The following is an 18,009-nucleotide window of genomic DNA, read 5'->3' on the forward strand; positions in this document are numbered from 1 at the left end:
AAAGCTTTATCCACTGGCCAAAACTGGTCAGCGCCGGTGCGTAACAAGGTGGTGAGTTCGAGCCAGAGGTGAAGAGCTACAACTCCCATCATCCCTGACAAGGGTTACGGGCCCAGTTACTGCAGCACCCAGCATCCACAGAAGCTGAAAGTTCCAGAGAGTGGAAGACAGATCAGAGCAAGCTGTTTGCGCTGCACTGATAAGCTCCGTGAGTAACTCCTCCTGTGTTTTGATTAAGCCCGAAAGGGGTCAGCTGTGCATACTCAGAAGGACTGTGTCAATTGAGTCACTGCACAAACTAAGATGGAGATTTTGAAGTTTAGTAAATTGAACAGAAGCAACTACTCCACCTGGAAGATTTATGCCCAGTCACTGCTTGTAAAAGAAAGTTTATGGGCCACTGTTGAAGCCGGGCTGCCAGCCGCAGCAAATGCAGCCACGAAAGAAAAAGATAATAAAGCCAAGGCTTGTCTTTTTCTAATGTTGGAAGAAGACTTGATTAATGACGTAAGGGATAAACAGACCGCGAAAGATGTGTGGGAAACACTTCAAAGACTACACACTCCTTCGACTGCCTTTGCAAAAATGCTATGGTCTAAGAGAATTTATAGGCAGAAGATGGCAAAAGGGCAGTGTGTAAAAGAACATTTAAAAACAATGCAAGACTTGTTTGTGCAGGCTGAGCTAAGAGGAGTGGAAATAAGTAGAGAACAGCAATGCTATATATTGATTGAATCATTAGACCCTTCTTGGGGGAACATTACCAACAGTTTGCAAAACTTACCGGAAGCAGAGTTGACTAGAGACTTAATTGTGGCCAGGATTCTGGAAGAGAACCAGAGGAGGTTGTCTGAGAGGAATGACGCAGCAACTTCTAAGACTGTGCCAAGTGAGCAAGCCAAGCCTGATGTGCGTGGGCTGGACCAGGCAGCTTCTTCGAGGGAGCAACGGAGATGTTTTTACTGCAAAAAGATTGGACATCTGCAGAAGCACTGTAATCTTTTGGCTGCTGAGAGAAGCAAGCAAGAGAGCAGATGGCAACCACAACACGACCAGAGGCAGAAGCAGTCCAAGCCGCCATTTTTGAGGGACAATAGAAATGATAATAAGGGGTTTGCGACCATGATCAAAGAAAAACGAAATGCAAACTCCAAATGGCTTGTAGATTCAGGAGCCTCGACCTCCATGTGTAATAACATTAACTTAATTAGTGATAGAAAGCCAGCCAATGTAAATGCTGTAGTTTTGGCTGATGGGAATGAGCTTAGTACTGTAAATCAAATGGGGACAGTTTACATTCCAGGGCTGAAAGAAAACTTTAATGATGTTTTGCATGTAAAAGAATTAGAAAACAATTTGTTATCAGTGAGCAGATTAACAGACAGAAACTACATAGTCACATTTGAAAAGAACTTGTGTAAAATAACCTTGAATGGGGAACTGCGTGGCATAGGCTTGAAAAAGGATAAGCTTTATTTCTTGGAGGAAAATGTTGATAATTACAAGGTAGAGAATGCTAACAATATTGATAATGTTCCAATGCACAAAGACTGCATACATGAGCTCCACAGAAAATTTGGCCATGCAAGTTTTAAGTGTTTAAAGAATTTAATAAGCATGTGTCCAGATCTAAAAGTGGCAGAATGTAAAAATCATTTAGACTGTACTGTTTGTAATCAAGTCAAGGTCAGAGCTTTTCCAGTAGCTAAGAAATCCAGAAGAATTGCTCAAAGACCATTTCAATTTGTCCATGCTGATGTAGCCCAAGCAAATTGTTTGTCATTAGGAGGAAGCAAATATTTCCTAGTAATTGTGGATAGATATTCAAGGTATGCTTTTGTAAGAATATTGAAAAATAAGTCTGATGCTGGGCAAAGTTTGAAAGCATGGGTAAGAATGGTAGAAAGACAATTTGATAGCAGAGTTGGGACTATTGTTACAGATAGAGGTGGTGAATTTTTAAACAACTAGCTGTATAATTGGTTTCAGAAGGTGGGGATAAGACATGAAACCACCAACCCTGCTTGTCCAAGTGAGGATGGTTTAGCAGAAAGAAAAATCCAGGACATTAAAAGGATTTCTGCTTGTTTGATGGCAGATGCGGGAGTTGGAGACAGCTTCTGGGGTGAAGCAACTCTGACTGCCATACACATAAGCAACAGGTTGTATCATTCAGAGATTGAAGACATTCCCTACAGGGTCTTGTATGGGAGAGTGCCAAATTTAAGAAAGTAATTGGCTGTAAATGTATGTACAAGAGAAAGGAAATGCCTGATGGAAGCATTAAGTACAAAGCTAGGTTGGTAGCTAAGGGTTTTGCACAGCAGCAATATGAGAATTTTGACAAGACTTATTCTCCAACAGCAAAGCCAGAAAGTTTGAGAATGGTATTAGCTGTAGCAGCAAGAAGGAATTTAGTTGTTGAACATTTTGATTTTGAAACAGCTTATTTAAATGCAAATTTGGATGAAGAAATTTTTATGGAACAGCCACAAGGTTTTGAGGAGAATGGAAGTCAGAAAGTTTATAGGTTGAAGAAGGCATTGTATGGTTTAAAACAGAGTGCCAGAGCTTGGAATTTGTGCATTAATGATGAGTTAGTTAAGTTAGGATACAAAAGAAGCGTTGCAGATGCTTGTGTTTATACAAAAGGAGATATAGTGTTAGTGATTTATGTGGATGACTTGTGTATATCAGCAAAGACAAAACAGGAAATTGAGTCAGTGAAAAGAGAGTTGTCAGAAAAATTCGTTTTAAAGGATTTAGGTTTGTTGAAGTCTTATTTAGGCATAAATGTTGAATGGACACAAGAAGGTCATTGTTTGCTAAGTCAGAGAAAGAAGATTGAAAATTTGATAGAAAAGTGTGGACTACAGAATGCTAAGATAGTTAAAGCTCCAATGACAACTGGTTTCGTTTCTGAGCCAACAACCAGAGATTTTGGGGACAAGACATTTTTCAGGAGCATCATAGGATCTCTACAATTCATTTCTTGCCACACTAGACCAGACATTTCGTATGCTGTGAACGTTTTATCTAGAAGACTTTGTGATCCTAAGGTTGAGGATTGGACAGCTGTGAAACACTTACTAAGATATTTGAAAGGGACTCTAGACAAAAAGTTAATCATCAGAAGCAGTAATGCAGATTTAGATTGTTTTGTAGACAGTTCATTTGCATCAGAATTAGGAGACAAGAAATCAGTTACAGGAATGATCATTAAGTATAGTGAAAGTCCAACAGTATGGAGAAGCAGAAAACAAACAAACGTAGCTTTAAGCACATCTGAAGCAGAATTTGCAGCTTTGAACGAAATAGTGAACGAGGTACAGTGGCTTGAACAATTGTTAAATGACTTAAACGAAAATTTCAAAGTACCTGTAGAAATTCAGGAAGATTCGCAATCATGCATATCGATGGCTGAAACAGAAAGTTTAAAGAACAGAACCAAATATGTGGGTGTAAGATACCAAAATGTAAGAGACATGGTTCAAAAAGGAGAAATAGAGTTGAGATACATAGAAACACAAAATAACATAGCAGATTTGTTTACTAAAGCTTTAACAGTGGAAAAACATGAAAGGTTAACACAAATGGTTGGGATGACATTGTAAGCCACATACAATATTTTATTTCGGAGGGGATTGTTAAGGGAAAAGCAACATGGGATATACAGTCAAAGAAATAAAACATGTATGTGAGAGTCAGGATGACTCAGCAGAAGCAATTAGGAGCCACACAGGCGTAAATGGTAATGTAATTAGCAAGTCCTAAATGCCAAGGACAGAAATGCAAAGTGGATAATTGAACACACCTGAGAATTGTTAAGTGGACAAGGCTGAGATGATGAAATCATTAATTGTGGGTTGAACCAAGAGAACCAATGAAAGTGGTTGTACACGCCCACTGGGTGGAAACTGACAAGAGTGGGTGGTGTTTTCCAAGGGCTATAATAATTGCTATGAATCCCAATGTATTTTGTGGGTAGTAGCAGTGGATAGTAGTGAGGAGTATTGGAGTTGTGTTGGATAGTTTTGGAGCTGTATATAGTAGAATAAAGTAGATCTTTTATATAAGACTACTGAGTTGTCTGGTGTCTTGAGTCAAGAGACAAGAGCCAGCTGGATCCTGAAGAAGTGTGAAGACTTCTGTGGAAGCAAGAGTGAGAAGGCTTGGAGAGTTTGTCAGGGTCTTCAGCCTATTCTCTGTAACTCTGCTGCTTTAGAGCAAAGCTTTAACCACTGGCCAAAACTGGTCAGCGCCGGTGCATAACAAGGTGGTGAGTTCGAGCCAGAGGTGAAGAGCTACAACTCCCATCATCCCTGACATGTCATCTCTTTTGAGGCCACCTTTCAGGCCGAGACACACTGCTGTAGGAAGAAAGTTGGACAGCCGCTAGCTTCATCTCCTGTGGAACACATTGTATACTATGCCATTTTTGCTGTTTTAGAGCAATCCTGTTATACGAAATGTATCCCTCTGATTGATTAGCATTTCCTTGGCCTTCTAGAAATGCAGTGGTAGATTGGAAGTATATTGGTAGCTGACAGAAATAAAGCTGACTGAGCTGGAAACAAGAACAGAGTGTTTGGATAATCCAGAGGCGAAGGGGTGTTACTACACAGAACAGCAAACGCTCTGCATTATTTTGATTGATGACAGGCCTCTAAATCAAGCTTTAGAATGCTGGAGCAGACCCAACTGGACCTGAAAGCTACCATGTGTAGTACAAGTTGTGGAGAAAGTTATAGGCTCCCCCCCCCCCCCCCCCACTCTCTGGCTTTTTATCTTCTCTGATAAATTTCAGCAGCACTAGCCATTCCCATCCTTTGTTTCTCCAAGGGGAAAAGGACAGCAAATGTCTTAGGCAACAGGCTACTTGAGGACACAATGTAAATCTTGAAAGGGGTTTCCCCCTTAATTTCAGCATCATGGAGAAAAAAAAAACATAATTTAAATGTAGATTCAGCCAAAGATTTGTTGCTAGCAAGGTATAATTTTAAGCATTTGTCATGCTCAGAATTCTCTAAATATATTGCAAGACAGCAAGGCATTTTAATGAAGATAAGTCAGAAAAATGTGATTGAGTACATAATAAAAGGCAGTATAAGTAATATAGCTGTAAATAAACCGTATGAAATGAATTTATATTATTGGTTGTAGCTTTTACTTTGTAACATCCTACATTTTTTGGAATGTCCTACATTTGTGGTGCCTTGCCATCCTTTGTGGTTATGACATCTGGTCACCCTGAATACACACAGACTTACTTTTGATGAACTGGCACAGAGTGTAGTCTTCTAGATCTTTAGGTTTGTTTTTCAGCTGATCCTTTATGTCTGCCTTATTCATTTCTACAATGCTCTTGCGTGGAGCCTCCTCCTAGAATCAAGCAAGGCATAAGAATACATCAGTATTTCCAGGATGCCTCTTGAATCTGTCCTCAAAAGACAAGAATCCTCCAGCAAGGACAACAGTCCGAGAAGCCAGGATCTGATCTCTCACCATGGAACTCCACATGGTCACTTTAGTTCTTCCCATTTCCAAGCTCAGACAAATTCATCCCCTCCCAGACCATTTATTTCATCTTGTTTTCTTCAATCAGAATCATGGTCTGGTGACCTCTTTGGCTAAACATCCTTTATCATAAACTCTCCAAGTCTATATAGGCCAGGCAACCCTGCAGGCCTAGAATTTTGATGTTCTATATCACGGGTAGGCAACCTTTTTGACCCGGGGGCCGGCTTGCTGTTCCTCAGACAACAGGGGGGCCGAAGCCAAAAAATAAATAATTAAATAAATAAATAATATAGGACAACATTTTCAAATGTAGGACACATTTTTTTAAATGGAGGACATGCAAAAAAAATTGATGCTTTTTAAAAAATGTTAATATAAATGCATGTTTCTTAGCCATGATCAAAACAGAGGACATTTGGGCATTGTTCCTAGACAGATGACAGAAATGTACTTTCCTTTTGGTCAACCCCCCTCCCCCATTCCAAACAGCACATTTGGGCATTGAACATGGCTTTACTTAACATGGCCTCTTGCATATTTCAGAGGCTTACTGCATAACCAAACTCTTTGGGTTTCACACTGAACATGAGTTCACATGGCTATGCATATTTGACATGTAAAGCTGGTTTAACAAGAAGTGATTTGCCCTCGGTTTCATGTGTCTTGCACCAACTATACTTCTCAGAAGTGTGTACTTGGTCAAGGGACTTTGGTTTTTCTTCACTGCGCATGAGTTTGTAAAAATCAGAGCAACTTGCATTGGCCGTGCCTCAGAAGCTGGCTGATATCAATATCACCATCATCACCACCACCATCATTGTCACAACAAGGCAGCATTATAAGGACAAAAAACACACAGAAAGACAATTTGGAAAGTCACACTCTCTCGGCTTCAGAAAGTGTGGGCCCATATCACAAAAGCTGACTGATATCAATAAATAAGGGGTAAATATATAAATAAGGGGAAAATGGGCATGGGAATACAGTTGCATCCAGGGGGAAAATGGGCATGGGAATACAGTTGCATCCAGGGGGAAAATGGGCATGGGAATACAGTTGCATCCAGGGGGAAAATGGGCATGGGAATACAGTTGCATCCAGGGGGAAAATGGGCATGGGAATACAGTTGCATCCAGGGGGAAAATGGGCATGGGAATACAATTGCATCCAGGGGGAAAATGGGCATGGGAATATAATTAATTACATCCAGGGGGAAATGCATATTAGAAACGGCACCTTCTTCCTCCTCCTCCTCCTCTTGTTGATCATTTTTGGAGCCAAAGGGAAACAGCCGTTCCTTTCCCTTCCCTCTGGGCCAGAGGTCCTCCTCCTCCTCCGCATCCTCCTGCTCTTCCCAAGTTTCACTTTCTCATTGAGGCTGGCCAATGGCAGAGTGGTGCTAGAAACAGCACCACCCCCGCCATTTTTCTATTGGCCAGCCCCTGCCAGGCTCCCTGAAGAGAAGGAGCTGCTCTTTGCAAGGCGTGCGCGTGCGCAAACAAGGACTTGCAGGAGGTGCCTCCGACCGGGGGAAGGAGAGCACAAAGGCAGAGGAGGAGGAGGCAGAGGAGGCTGCCGACTGGCCCAAAGGCCTTGGCGGTGGCGGCACCTGCGGCAGGACCGTGTGGGGGCCGGATCTGGCTCCTCCCTGGGCCGGATCCGGCCCGCGGGCCGTAGGTTGCCGATGCATGTTCTATATGGCTCGACTGGTAGCAGACACTGGGGAGAGCCTTCCTCCCATGAGAGGTTCCATATGCCCCTTCTTTGCTGTCTCTTCATTGTCAGGCAGTGGTCTTCTTGAGTAAACAAGCCTTCAGCCTTGGCTGACCAGGGTGAGTTATGTGCAATTGGATGTACTGTTGTTTTTTAAAGCCGCTCCTAACTCACGGATCTGAGATCCATGCCCTTGAATATCCACAGAGGGGCAGCATCTGCTATTTCTAATGGCGTGCACGCCTGGCACACATGCCCAGGGGTGTGTCCCATTCAAGCCTATGACACTTGAATATGCATAAACCTCAGTTTTCGCGGAGGGGTCTGGAACGGATCTCCGCAAAAATGGAGGGCCAATTGTATTTCTATGTTTTGATTGCTTGACTGTAATGTTTTAAAAGTTATGTTTTAATTGAATGGCTGCTTTAATGCTTTTCAAACTTTTGTACTTCATAAAGCTGCTACTAGGCAGCAGCAATAGTGACACTGGTGGAGGATCTTTCAGAGAAAACGGCAGTGGCATCATAGCTAATGCTTGTTAGTACTGTGCAGAAGGAGGCATGGAAAACAACTTTTGAATGTCTTTTATCATGAAAACCCTATGATGAGAAATCAAAAATGAAATAAGAGATAGTGCCAGAAGGTGACACTCCCAGGTCGGATGGCACTCAGTGAGCTACTGGGGAAGAGCAGAGGACAAGAACAAGTAGCGCTGTGGCCAATGATGCAATTGGACTCAAGCTGAAAAGACATTCAGCTGTTCATGTGCTCAGAGGTGAAAGGAAAGTCTGAAGCTGCACAACGCATATTATAGGAACATGGAATGTGAAAAGCATGAGTCAAGGGAAGCAAGACACAGTAAAACAAGAAATGGAATGTACCATGTTTCCCCAAAAATAAGACACTGTCTTATATTTATTTTTCCTCAAGGAGACACACTATGACTTATTTTCAGGGGATGTCTTATTTTTGTTAAGTATGGTACAACAATCTATGTTTACTCAAATATAGTTAAATTGTCTTCTTCCGGAACATTGTCATAACTCTCCAAACTCGGAATTCCATCCTGAATTTCTTGTAATTCCATTTTCTTTAGAACCATTGGCCTCAATCTTTCCACTCCCTTCCTGCTCCCTTCTGTTCCACGCTGGGCCTATCACTATGTCTTATGGCTTATATTGCACAAATGCTTAGAAATCTGGCTATGGCTTATTTTATGGGTATGTCTTATATTGGGGAAAACAGGGTATAAACATTGCAATACTTGGGGTTTGTGATCTAAAATGGACTGGGACATTTGGAATCAGATAATTATACAAGGTTTTACTCAGGAAATGAAAAGATAAAAAGAAATGGTGTAGCATTTATAGTGGAAAGAGATGTGGCCAAAATCTCATCTGATACTATCAATATGACTTCAGGAAAAACCCTTCGATATACTGTATACACTTATGTATGGGTCTGGAAATTTAACTCTTATTTTAAAAAAAGGAACCATCCCCTGGTGAGTATAATCTGTTTTGGAAGCACTGACCCTGTACATGTGAAAGGGATCTGGGAGTCCAAGTAAACCACAAGTTGAACATGAGTCAACAGTGCGATGCGGCAGCTAAAAAGGCCAATGTGATTTTAGGCTGCATCAATAGAAGTATAGTGTCTGGATCAAGGGAAGTAATAGTGCCACTCTATTCTGCTTTGGTCAGGCCCCACCTGGAATATTGTGTCCAGTTCTGGGCCCCACAATTCAAAAAGGACATTGAGAAACTGGAGCCATGTGTCCAAAGGAGGGCAACTAAAATGGTGAAGGGTCTGGAAACCATGCCCTATGAGGAACGACTTAGTCAGCTGGGGATGTTTAGCCTGGAGAAAATAAGGTTAAGAGGTGATATGATAGCCCTGTTTAAGTATTTGAAGGCATGTCATACTGAGGAGGGAGCTGACTTATTTTCTGCTGCTCCACAGACTAGGACCCGGAGCAATGGATGCAAACTGCAGGAAAAGAGATTCCACTTCAACATTAGGAGGAACTTCCTGACAGTAAGGGCTGTTTGACAGTGGAAGAGACTCTCCCTGATAATGTATGGGTCTCCTTCTTTGGAGGTCTTTAGGCAGAGGCTGGATGGCCATCTGTCAGGGATGCTCTGACTGAGAGTTCCTGCATGGCAGAATGGGGTTGGACTGGATGGCCTTTGTGGTCTCTTCCAACTCTATGATTCTATGATTCTGCTCTCTCATCCATCCAGCCTTTAGTATAAGCACAAACAGTTAATGCCTGCTGGTATTACTTTTTGGCATTGCTTTCCTTTACTTCATTCTTTACATCTTTTGATACATGCCCCTAAGTTTTACCCTTGACTTATTCACGGGTCATATCAAAATCCATAATTTTGTCCCCAAAATCTGCCCTTGACTTATACATGAGGTTGAATTATAGTCAAATATATACAGTAACCATAAACCAAGTTTATGTTCCAACTACAGAGGTACAGAATCGTTTAGGCCATTGTACTCCCAGTTACCATATGAGAGAGCTGGATAGTGAAGGACGCAGACAGAAAGAAAATCACCTCATTCAAAATGTGGAGGTGGAGAAGAATACTTAGGATCCCACGGACAGCCAAGATGACAAACAAATGGGTTTTTGAACAGATCAGACAAGAGCTCTCCTTTGAAGCAAAGATGATCAAGTTGAGACTATTGCACTTTGGCCACATAATGAAAAAAAATAATGCTAGGAAAGGGAGAGGGTAGAAGAAAGAGAGCAAGACTACAGACCAGATAGACAGACTCAGTCAGGGGGGTTATGGGCAAGGGCTTGCAGGATCTGGGCAAGAATGCAGTAGAGAATAGGGATTCTTGGAGAAATCTCATCCTCATGAACTGGAGTTGACTCGAGGGCAGCTACCAACAACAACAAACAGAGGCAGAAAAAGAAAACTGAATGATTCTGTGCATGAGTCCAAGAGGAAATTGATCACACACCAGAAGAGGACTTGTTAATCACAGGAGATCAGATTGCAAAAGCAGGAAACAAAGGACTTTATCACATGTGAGGAATTTCTCTTAATTTCGAATGAAAAGAAAGTGGGGCCAGAATGCATTCACGTGACTTTGCTAGTTCAGCGAATTTACGTGAATGCGAATTGCGTTCGAACTGGCTCCCCATTGCCCGAAAATAGCATGCCATTGCCTGAATTTGCATGTGGTAGTCTATCATGCAATAACATGAAACCCCATGATTGTGCTCAGACTGACTTCCCATTGCCCGGATTTGTGTGTAGTAGGTTATCATGCAATAATGTTAAACCTCATGATTGCGTTCAGATTGCCATTGGATTATACTTCCAATTTCCCTTGTCTGATAAACTCCAAAGCATAATCAAAGACTGTAAGAAAATTTGGCCTAGGATCTAGAAATGAAGCAGGAGAGTGGCTGACTGAGTTTTGCAAAAACCAACAGCTTGTTTATCACAAACACATCAAGCAACCCAAGAAGCTTCTGTATATATGGATATCACCTGATGGCCAATATAGAAATCAAACAGACTACATAAATCTGAACCAGAAGGTAGAGAAGGTCGATTTTCTCTGAAAAAAACAAGACCAAGAACATATTGTGACACAGACTATGAGCCACATTGTCAGGGAGGAATACAAAAAAAGACACTCTCTGTAGTCAAAAAGAAAGAAAAGATTCAGTAGATGACATATGAAATTCTTCAAGCAGTTAAGGACAGACGAGAAGCAAAAGTAAAAGGTGATAGAAGTAGGACCCAAAATCTTGAATGCAACTGTTCAGTTATTTCTGCACAAAGACAAAGAGAACTACCATGATAATCAATGAAGAAAAAGAAGATAACAACAAAAGGGGATGAACAAGAGGCCTCTTCTACAAGATCTGAGAAATCAAAGAAAATTTAAACCAGCAGTGAGAATGCTCTATGACCAGCAGGAGAACACATTACATGACCAAGTTAAAACATAAAAATAATAGAAGCAATACACAGAAGAACTGTATAAAAAAGGTGAAAGGATGGTAGATTCATTCAAGGAAGAATCACTTGAATATGAACCTACAATTTTAGAATGTGAAATGGAAGCTGCGCTCAGAGAAATAAAATTACCAGGAACAGATGGCATACCGATAGAGCTCTTCCAAGCTACTGAGACAGGATCTTCTCTAGTTCTAACTAAAATCTGTCAATGAATATGGAAAGCAAAACAATGGCCCACAGATTGGAAATACTCAATAAACATTCCAGTCCCCCAAAAAGAGGATGGCAGGGGTTTCCGTAATTACCAGACCATTGCATTAATCTTGCTTGCAAGTAAAGTGATGCTCAAAATTTTACAACAAAGACTTTTACCATATATGGAGCAAGAAATGCCAGACGTCCAAGCTGGGTTCAGGAAAGGAAGGGGCACTAGGGATCGTATTGCATAGTGGATAATAGAAAGCATCAAATAATTTCAGGAGAAAATCAGCCTGTGCTTTATAGATAATAGTAAAGCCTTTGGTTGTGTAGATCTTTTTTAAAAAAACCTCATAAGGATTGCTCTTAAAGAACATCTTTTTGTCCTTATGTGGAGTCTGTACTCAGGATGCTCAGGTTATTGTCAGAACAGAATATGAAAAGAACTGAATGGTTTCCAATGCGGAATGCTGTCAGGCAGGGCTGCATTTTATCATCCTATCTGATCAACTTTTATGCTGAATGTATGGTACCTAAAGGAGGATTAAACTCAGAGGAAGGAGGCATGAAAATTGGAGGAAGCAACATCAAAATTTAATATATGCAGCTTACACCATACACTACTAGCAGAAAATAGCAAAGATTTGGAATGATTACTGAAGAAAGTCAAGGAAGAATGTGCAAAGGCAGGTCCACAGCGAAGAAACAAAAACAATGACCACAGATGACTTACATAGCTTTAAAGCAGACGATGAAGGCCTGAAACATTTCAAGACTTCCCATACTTTGGCTCAGTTATTAATCAGAAGGGAGACTGCAGCCAAGAAATCAGGAGAAGAGTAGGACACGAAGGCACTAAACAACATCCTGAAGTGAAAATGATATATCATTAAATACTAAAGTTAGGCCTGTCCACACCATAGTATTCCCAATTTTTATGTATTGTTGTGATATGACGGTTTTAAGAGAGATCTAAAGACTTTTTTATTCCGCCAGGCATTTCCTCCATGAGCCTGCTGACCATACTTTCCCCCCTGGCTATGCAATTGGTGTATGTCATCTATTCTGCCATTTGTATGGGGATGTGTTTATATGGATTTTATCTGTTTTTAGTATATGATGTTGTATGGGGGGTTGTATTTTGTGATTTACGATGTTTTTACTGTTGTATTGTTATTATTGCTGTTCACCGCTATGATCCTTGGAATAGCAGTATATAAATAAACTATATTATTATTATTATTATTATTATTATTATTATTATTATTATTATTTGAAAGGTGAACAGTGTGAAGAAAGCTGATGGGAAGAAAATCAGCTTGCTTGAAATGTGGTGCTGGAGAAGAGTTCTGTGAATACTGTGGACTGCTAAAAAGACAAATAAAAGGATCTGAACTTTCCCTAGAAGTCAAGGTGACTAAGCTGAGAGGGTCATACTTTGGCCATATAATGAGCAGACATGACTTACTGTATATAGTCATGTATAAGTCTAGAAATTTAGGTCAAAGAATTGACCAAAAATAACCTGATTTATGTAGTCTGTTTGATTTCTATATTGGCCATCAGGTGATATCCGTATATACAGAAGCTTCTTGGGTTGCTTGATGTGTTTGTGATAAACAAGCTATTGGTTTTGCAAAATTCAGTCAGCCACTCTCCTGCTTCATTTCTAGATCCTAGGCCAAATTTTCTTACAGTCTTTGATTATGCTTTGGAGTTTATCAGACAAGGGAAATTGGAAGTATAATCCAATGGCAATCTGAACGCATGGGTCAGTGTAAATATTGTATCTTAACTCTTATTTAAAAGACGGAACCATCTCCTGGTGAAAAGCAAGAGTACAATATGTGACGTACCGACCCCCTCTACTCTCTCATCCATCCAGTCATAAGAGTAAGCACAAAGAGTTATGTCTGCTGGAATTTTGTACGTTCTTTGACATTGGGCCTGAAAAGACATGTCAAAATGAAGATGATTAGGGACCATATATACTCAACTATAAGTCAGCCTCATGTATAAGTCGAGGGCAAGTTTTGGGGCCAAAATTATGGATTTTGTTTCATCTTTTAGATCCTTTGCTATATGCCCCTAAGTTTTACCCTCAACTTATCCGCAGGTCATAGCAAAATCCATAATTTTGGCCCCAAAACTTGCCCTCGACTTATACATGAGGCCGGCTTATAGTTGTGTATATATGGTACTAGAAAATGCAATAAATAATGCACGGTAAGGTAGAAGGCAGCAGGAAAACTGCATTACAGGTGGGTGGATTCAGTGAAGGAAGCCATGCATGCTGCCCTGACCTGAGTGGGGCTGTTAACAGCAGGGTGACTTGGAGGGCTCTTGTTCAAGGGGTCATCATAAGTTGAGGTCAACTTGGTGGCAGTTAACAACAATAACTCCATTTTAGATATTCCATTTTAATATATATTGCTTTGAATCTCATTTGGGAGAATAATGGAATATAAATCAAATAAATAATAATGCCTAAACTAAACATGGGTTTTGGCTTGCTGTTGTGAGTTGGCTGGTTCCACTGGCTGCCTATCAGTTTCTGGGCAAGGTACAAGGTGTTGGTTCTAACCTTTAAAGCCCTACATGGCTTGGGTCCTGACTACTTGTGGGAGCGCCTCCTTCCATACAATCCTCCCTGCACACTTCGGTCCTCTGGGAAGAATCTGCTATAACCTAAGAAGACCAGACTTTCAGCCATGACTCAGAGGTCCTTCTCATCCGCCGCTCCCAGGCTCTGGAATGACCTGACGGACGAGATCCACCATGTTACCACCTTGGAAGCCTTTTAAAAGGCTATTAAGACGGACCTCTTCTGGCAGGCCTTTCCAGACTAGGTTAGATCCATTAGACTTGCCTCCCCCCTCTAATGATTCCTCTATTGTTCCGATATCAAAATTGATTGATACCATCCCCCCATCCCCCCTCATTTCTTGTGCTAATCTGCCCAAAATTTTAGTGTATTCCTATTGGACAGTTTTAAATTTGGATGTTTAATCTCTTTTTATGGGTTGATCACTGCTTTTATGATTGGGGGGAGGATTGGGGTTTTGGGGTTTTTAAACTGTAATCTTTAATTGTTTGATGTTTTAATTATACTGTTGGACTCCGTTTTGATTCCTTTGTGAAAAAGCGGAATACAAATAAATATTATTATTATTATTATTATTATTATTAAATAATTTTATCCTTGAATGTTGCACTGTTTTCTCTTTGTGGCTGTGCCAAGCCTACTCACAAGTTTTCACTGATATTTTCAGAGGTGCCAAATGGAAATTGGGAGAGGGGGGCATTGCCCATAAAACTGCACACGCACACACACTGTTCTCCTCGTTTGTCCTCGCTGCTACCCACAAATCTATATCTGTTTAGTCAGATCATTTTGTGACATCATCCCATTCACTTTGGGCTCCTGACTTTAAGGATGGAATCACCCAAGTGACTAATCCCAAAATGCAAAGGCAGCATTTCAATTGGCTTCAGTGCCAGGAGTCGTGACAACAAATGCATGCATGGTGCTCCCTGTTTGGGCATTCATCTCCTTCTTGGATTTATTACAAGCCAGTAAAGATTTCTAACAATCTCATAATGTCATGCCATAGAGAAGAGCCAGCAGCTTTTGGAGAAGCCATAACCACAACATCAGATCCTAATGATAAAAACCTCCTTGAGTAACTGTATTTTCTGCCAGTTTTATCACTGCTTCCCCCATAAAGACTTTGAGACTGGTATTCTGGTATTGAGAATTTGTTGTTCAGGATCCCTAAATCTTTAATTTCTTTACTTAAAAAAATCTTTTTCATTATTTTATTAAAATTATAATACATACTATATAATTATGTAATGCACATCATTTATTGCTTAGTCCAAGGACTATTGCAAACAAAACATCCAAACTTTCACACAATTGCAAGATCATAGTTAAAATTAACTTAATAAAATACATGCCTAAGCTTAAGATAAATACCTTGTATTATAAAACAAGAGAGTACTAATTAACCATTGGTGTTGTAACAAAAAACATTATATACCCTCATATCTTCAAGTTTCTATGACAGTTAATGATGGTCTTCAAGAACTTTTCTCATTGTCTTGTAGCCTTCACTACAAATGCAGCAGCCCTTTGGATCTCATATTGATTGTTGATTGTAGCAAGAAATTAGGTTTCTGTAGTTTTTTGTGGGTTTTTTTGGGCTATATGGCCATGTTCTGGAAGAGTTTATTCCTGATGCTTCACCAGCATCTGTGGTTGGCATCTTCAGAGAACGCTGGCAGGGAAGGGAGTGGGCTATATATACTGTTGGTTAAGGGGAAGCAATTTGCATGTTTATACAGTCATCCCTCCAAGTCCACGGACTTGAAATGCGCGCACTTGGAAATCCGTAGGGGGCGACCGCTATCAGTCTGAATGGGGATGCGCACCCACAGCACGTGCCTCTCATGCACGCACCCCATTCAAGCCTATGGACTTGAATATGCACAAAATTTCAAACTTGCGGGGAGGGGGTAATCTGGAATGGATCCCCGCGAATTCAAAAGGGCAACTCTCTTCCATTCCATCATTCTCTGAAGATGCCAGCCACAGATGCAGGCAAAATGTCAAGAATAAACTCTTCTACAACATGGCCACAGAGCCCGAAAAACCCACAAAACACTACAGAGAATCCAAAGTTTGGTAGTAAGTTTTAAGTTTTTTGATGCCAAACATTTCCTTGGGGTAGTGTTCTCTGTTCCTCCAGGCAGATCTTAGGAAGCCTTTCTTTCATTAAATTATGTATCCTGCACCAAAAGTTTGCCATCCTAACATATATTAGCCCTGCAATCTTGTCCATACCCAATTCAGCTCTAGTTAAATAAGATGGAGTAGATTTAGAAACTCCTAAAATTATGTCCAGAAATCTAGTTAGAATATTTTCATGTTTTGAAAGATCTGCAAAGCCCCAAATGTCAGCTCCAAAAGTTAGCAGTGGTATCACTTTTGCTGTAAAGAAATTTATACATAGGCTACAAATCTACTGACCTTGGGGCTTTGGAGGTGCAACATACACAGCTGTATTATCTTCCCCTTTCCCCCCGCCTTCCCATGTTGGATTTGTTTTCACTGAGGAAACTCTAACCAGTTCCAACAACTATTAATGCAAGTGCCAGCTGTTCCATTGCTAACTGCAATAGCTGAATGAGATTCGTAGATTCAAAGTGTCAGAACTTAATATTATTCAGGTTGAAATATATTTTACTCCAACCTGAAAGATAAGGAAATTGTTCTCTTGTGAATCTTTGGAATATTTTTGACTTTAGTCTGATGGTGCTTTCCAGAAAGGGATACAAGCAACCGAGTCTAATGCCTTTGGATGAGGATATTGTGTCTGTTGGGGAAAAATTAAGCCCTGGTATTACAAGTCATAATCTAAAAGCTTCCTTAAATTTCATCTAACCCCAACCCCCCTCTTATTTCATCTAACCCCAACCCCCCTCTATCATACAGCTGTACAAAACACTTCCTTGTAAATTCTCTTAAAAATTAACTCTATTTAATTATCTATTTTAATTAATGTTAATCATATCTTCTGCTAGTCATTTATCCAGAATCTCAGCAGATCTGAGATTGGTTTAAATCTGCTATTGCTCTCACACATGAAACTGAGTTTCCATATAGCCTCAAATACATTTTCTTTTATTTCTCCTTTCTTTAACATTACTTCGTATGTTACCTTTTCAGAAAAAGCTTGTATTTATTTATTTATTATGCTGCTTTTCTCCCCCAAAGGGACCCAAGTGGGCTCACAAGACAAAAGCACTTTAAAAACATTAAAACACACACACACACACACACACACACACACAAGTAAAATTACCCAGCTAAAACAGTATAAAAATAATGGGGTTTGGTGGGTTTTTCGGGCTATGTGGCCATGTCCTAGAAGAGTTTATTCTTGACGTTTTGCCAACATCTGTGGCTGGCATCTTCAGTGAATGCTGAAGATGCCAGCCACAACTGCTGGCAAACTTCAACAATAAACTCTTCTAGAACATGGCCACATAGCCCGAAAAACCCACCAAAAACTATGGGTGCCGGCCATGAAAGCCTTTGACTTCACTGTGTAAAATTAAGGTTAAAAACATACAAAAGTTAAAATGCATAATCTAAAACACCTACCCCATATAAAAGCCACTCTTTCAAGATTTTGAAAAGTTTGCCTGCATAAAAACATTTTTACCTGTCGGCGAAAGGAGAGCAGGGAGGGGGCCAGTCTCGCCTCCCATGGAAAGGCATTCCAGAGAATGGGAGCAGCCATGAGAAGACTCTCTCTCGTGTCCTTACCAAGTGAGCCTGGCATCTTGGTGGGATTAAGAGAAAGCCTTCCCCAGAAGGTTGTGAATTCAATCCCAGCCCGGGCCTTAGGGTCGCCTCAGCCTTTCATCTTTCTGTAGGTCACTAAAATGAGTCTCCAGCTTGTGGGGGGCAATTGGCTTACACATTGTAAACCGCTTAGGGAGTGCTTAAGTGCACTGAAAAGCAGTATAGAAATGTACTTGCTATTGTTATAAGATCTTAAGGCTCTAGTAGGTT

The 18,009-nt window shown here is 40.6% G+C and overlaps 1 protein-coding gene across 7 annotated transcripts in view; it reads right to left on the reverse strand.

The window, feature by feature from the left end:
- LOC149320190 (solute carrier organic anion transporter family member 2B1-like) overlaps positions 1–18,009 on the reverse strand; it is a 144,290-nt gene that overhangs the window by 21,742 nt on the left and 104,539 nt on the right. For all 7 annotated transcript variants that reach the window (XM_089513106.1, XM_089513104.1, XM_089513108.1 and 4 more), the window contains one exon: positions 5,271–5,382. In XM_089513106.1, the coding sequence (XP_089369232.1) occupies positions 5,271–5,382 (112 nt within the window). The remainder of the gene's footprint in view (positions 1–5,270; positions 5,383–18,009) is intronic.

Source organism: Sceloporus occidentalis, unplaced genomic scaffold, assembly GCF_023333645.1.
Source record: "Sceloporus occidentalis isolate IW3139 unplaced genomic scaffold, rSceOcc1.0.p SCAF_2, whole genome shotgun sequence".
In the NCBI taxonomy this organism is placed as follows: Eukaryota; Metazoa; Chordata; class Lepidosauria; order Squamata; family Phrynosomatidae; genus Sceloporus; species Sceloporus occidentalis.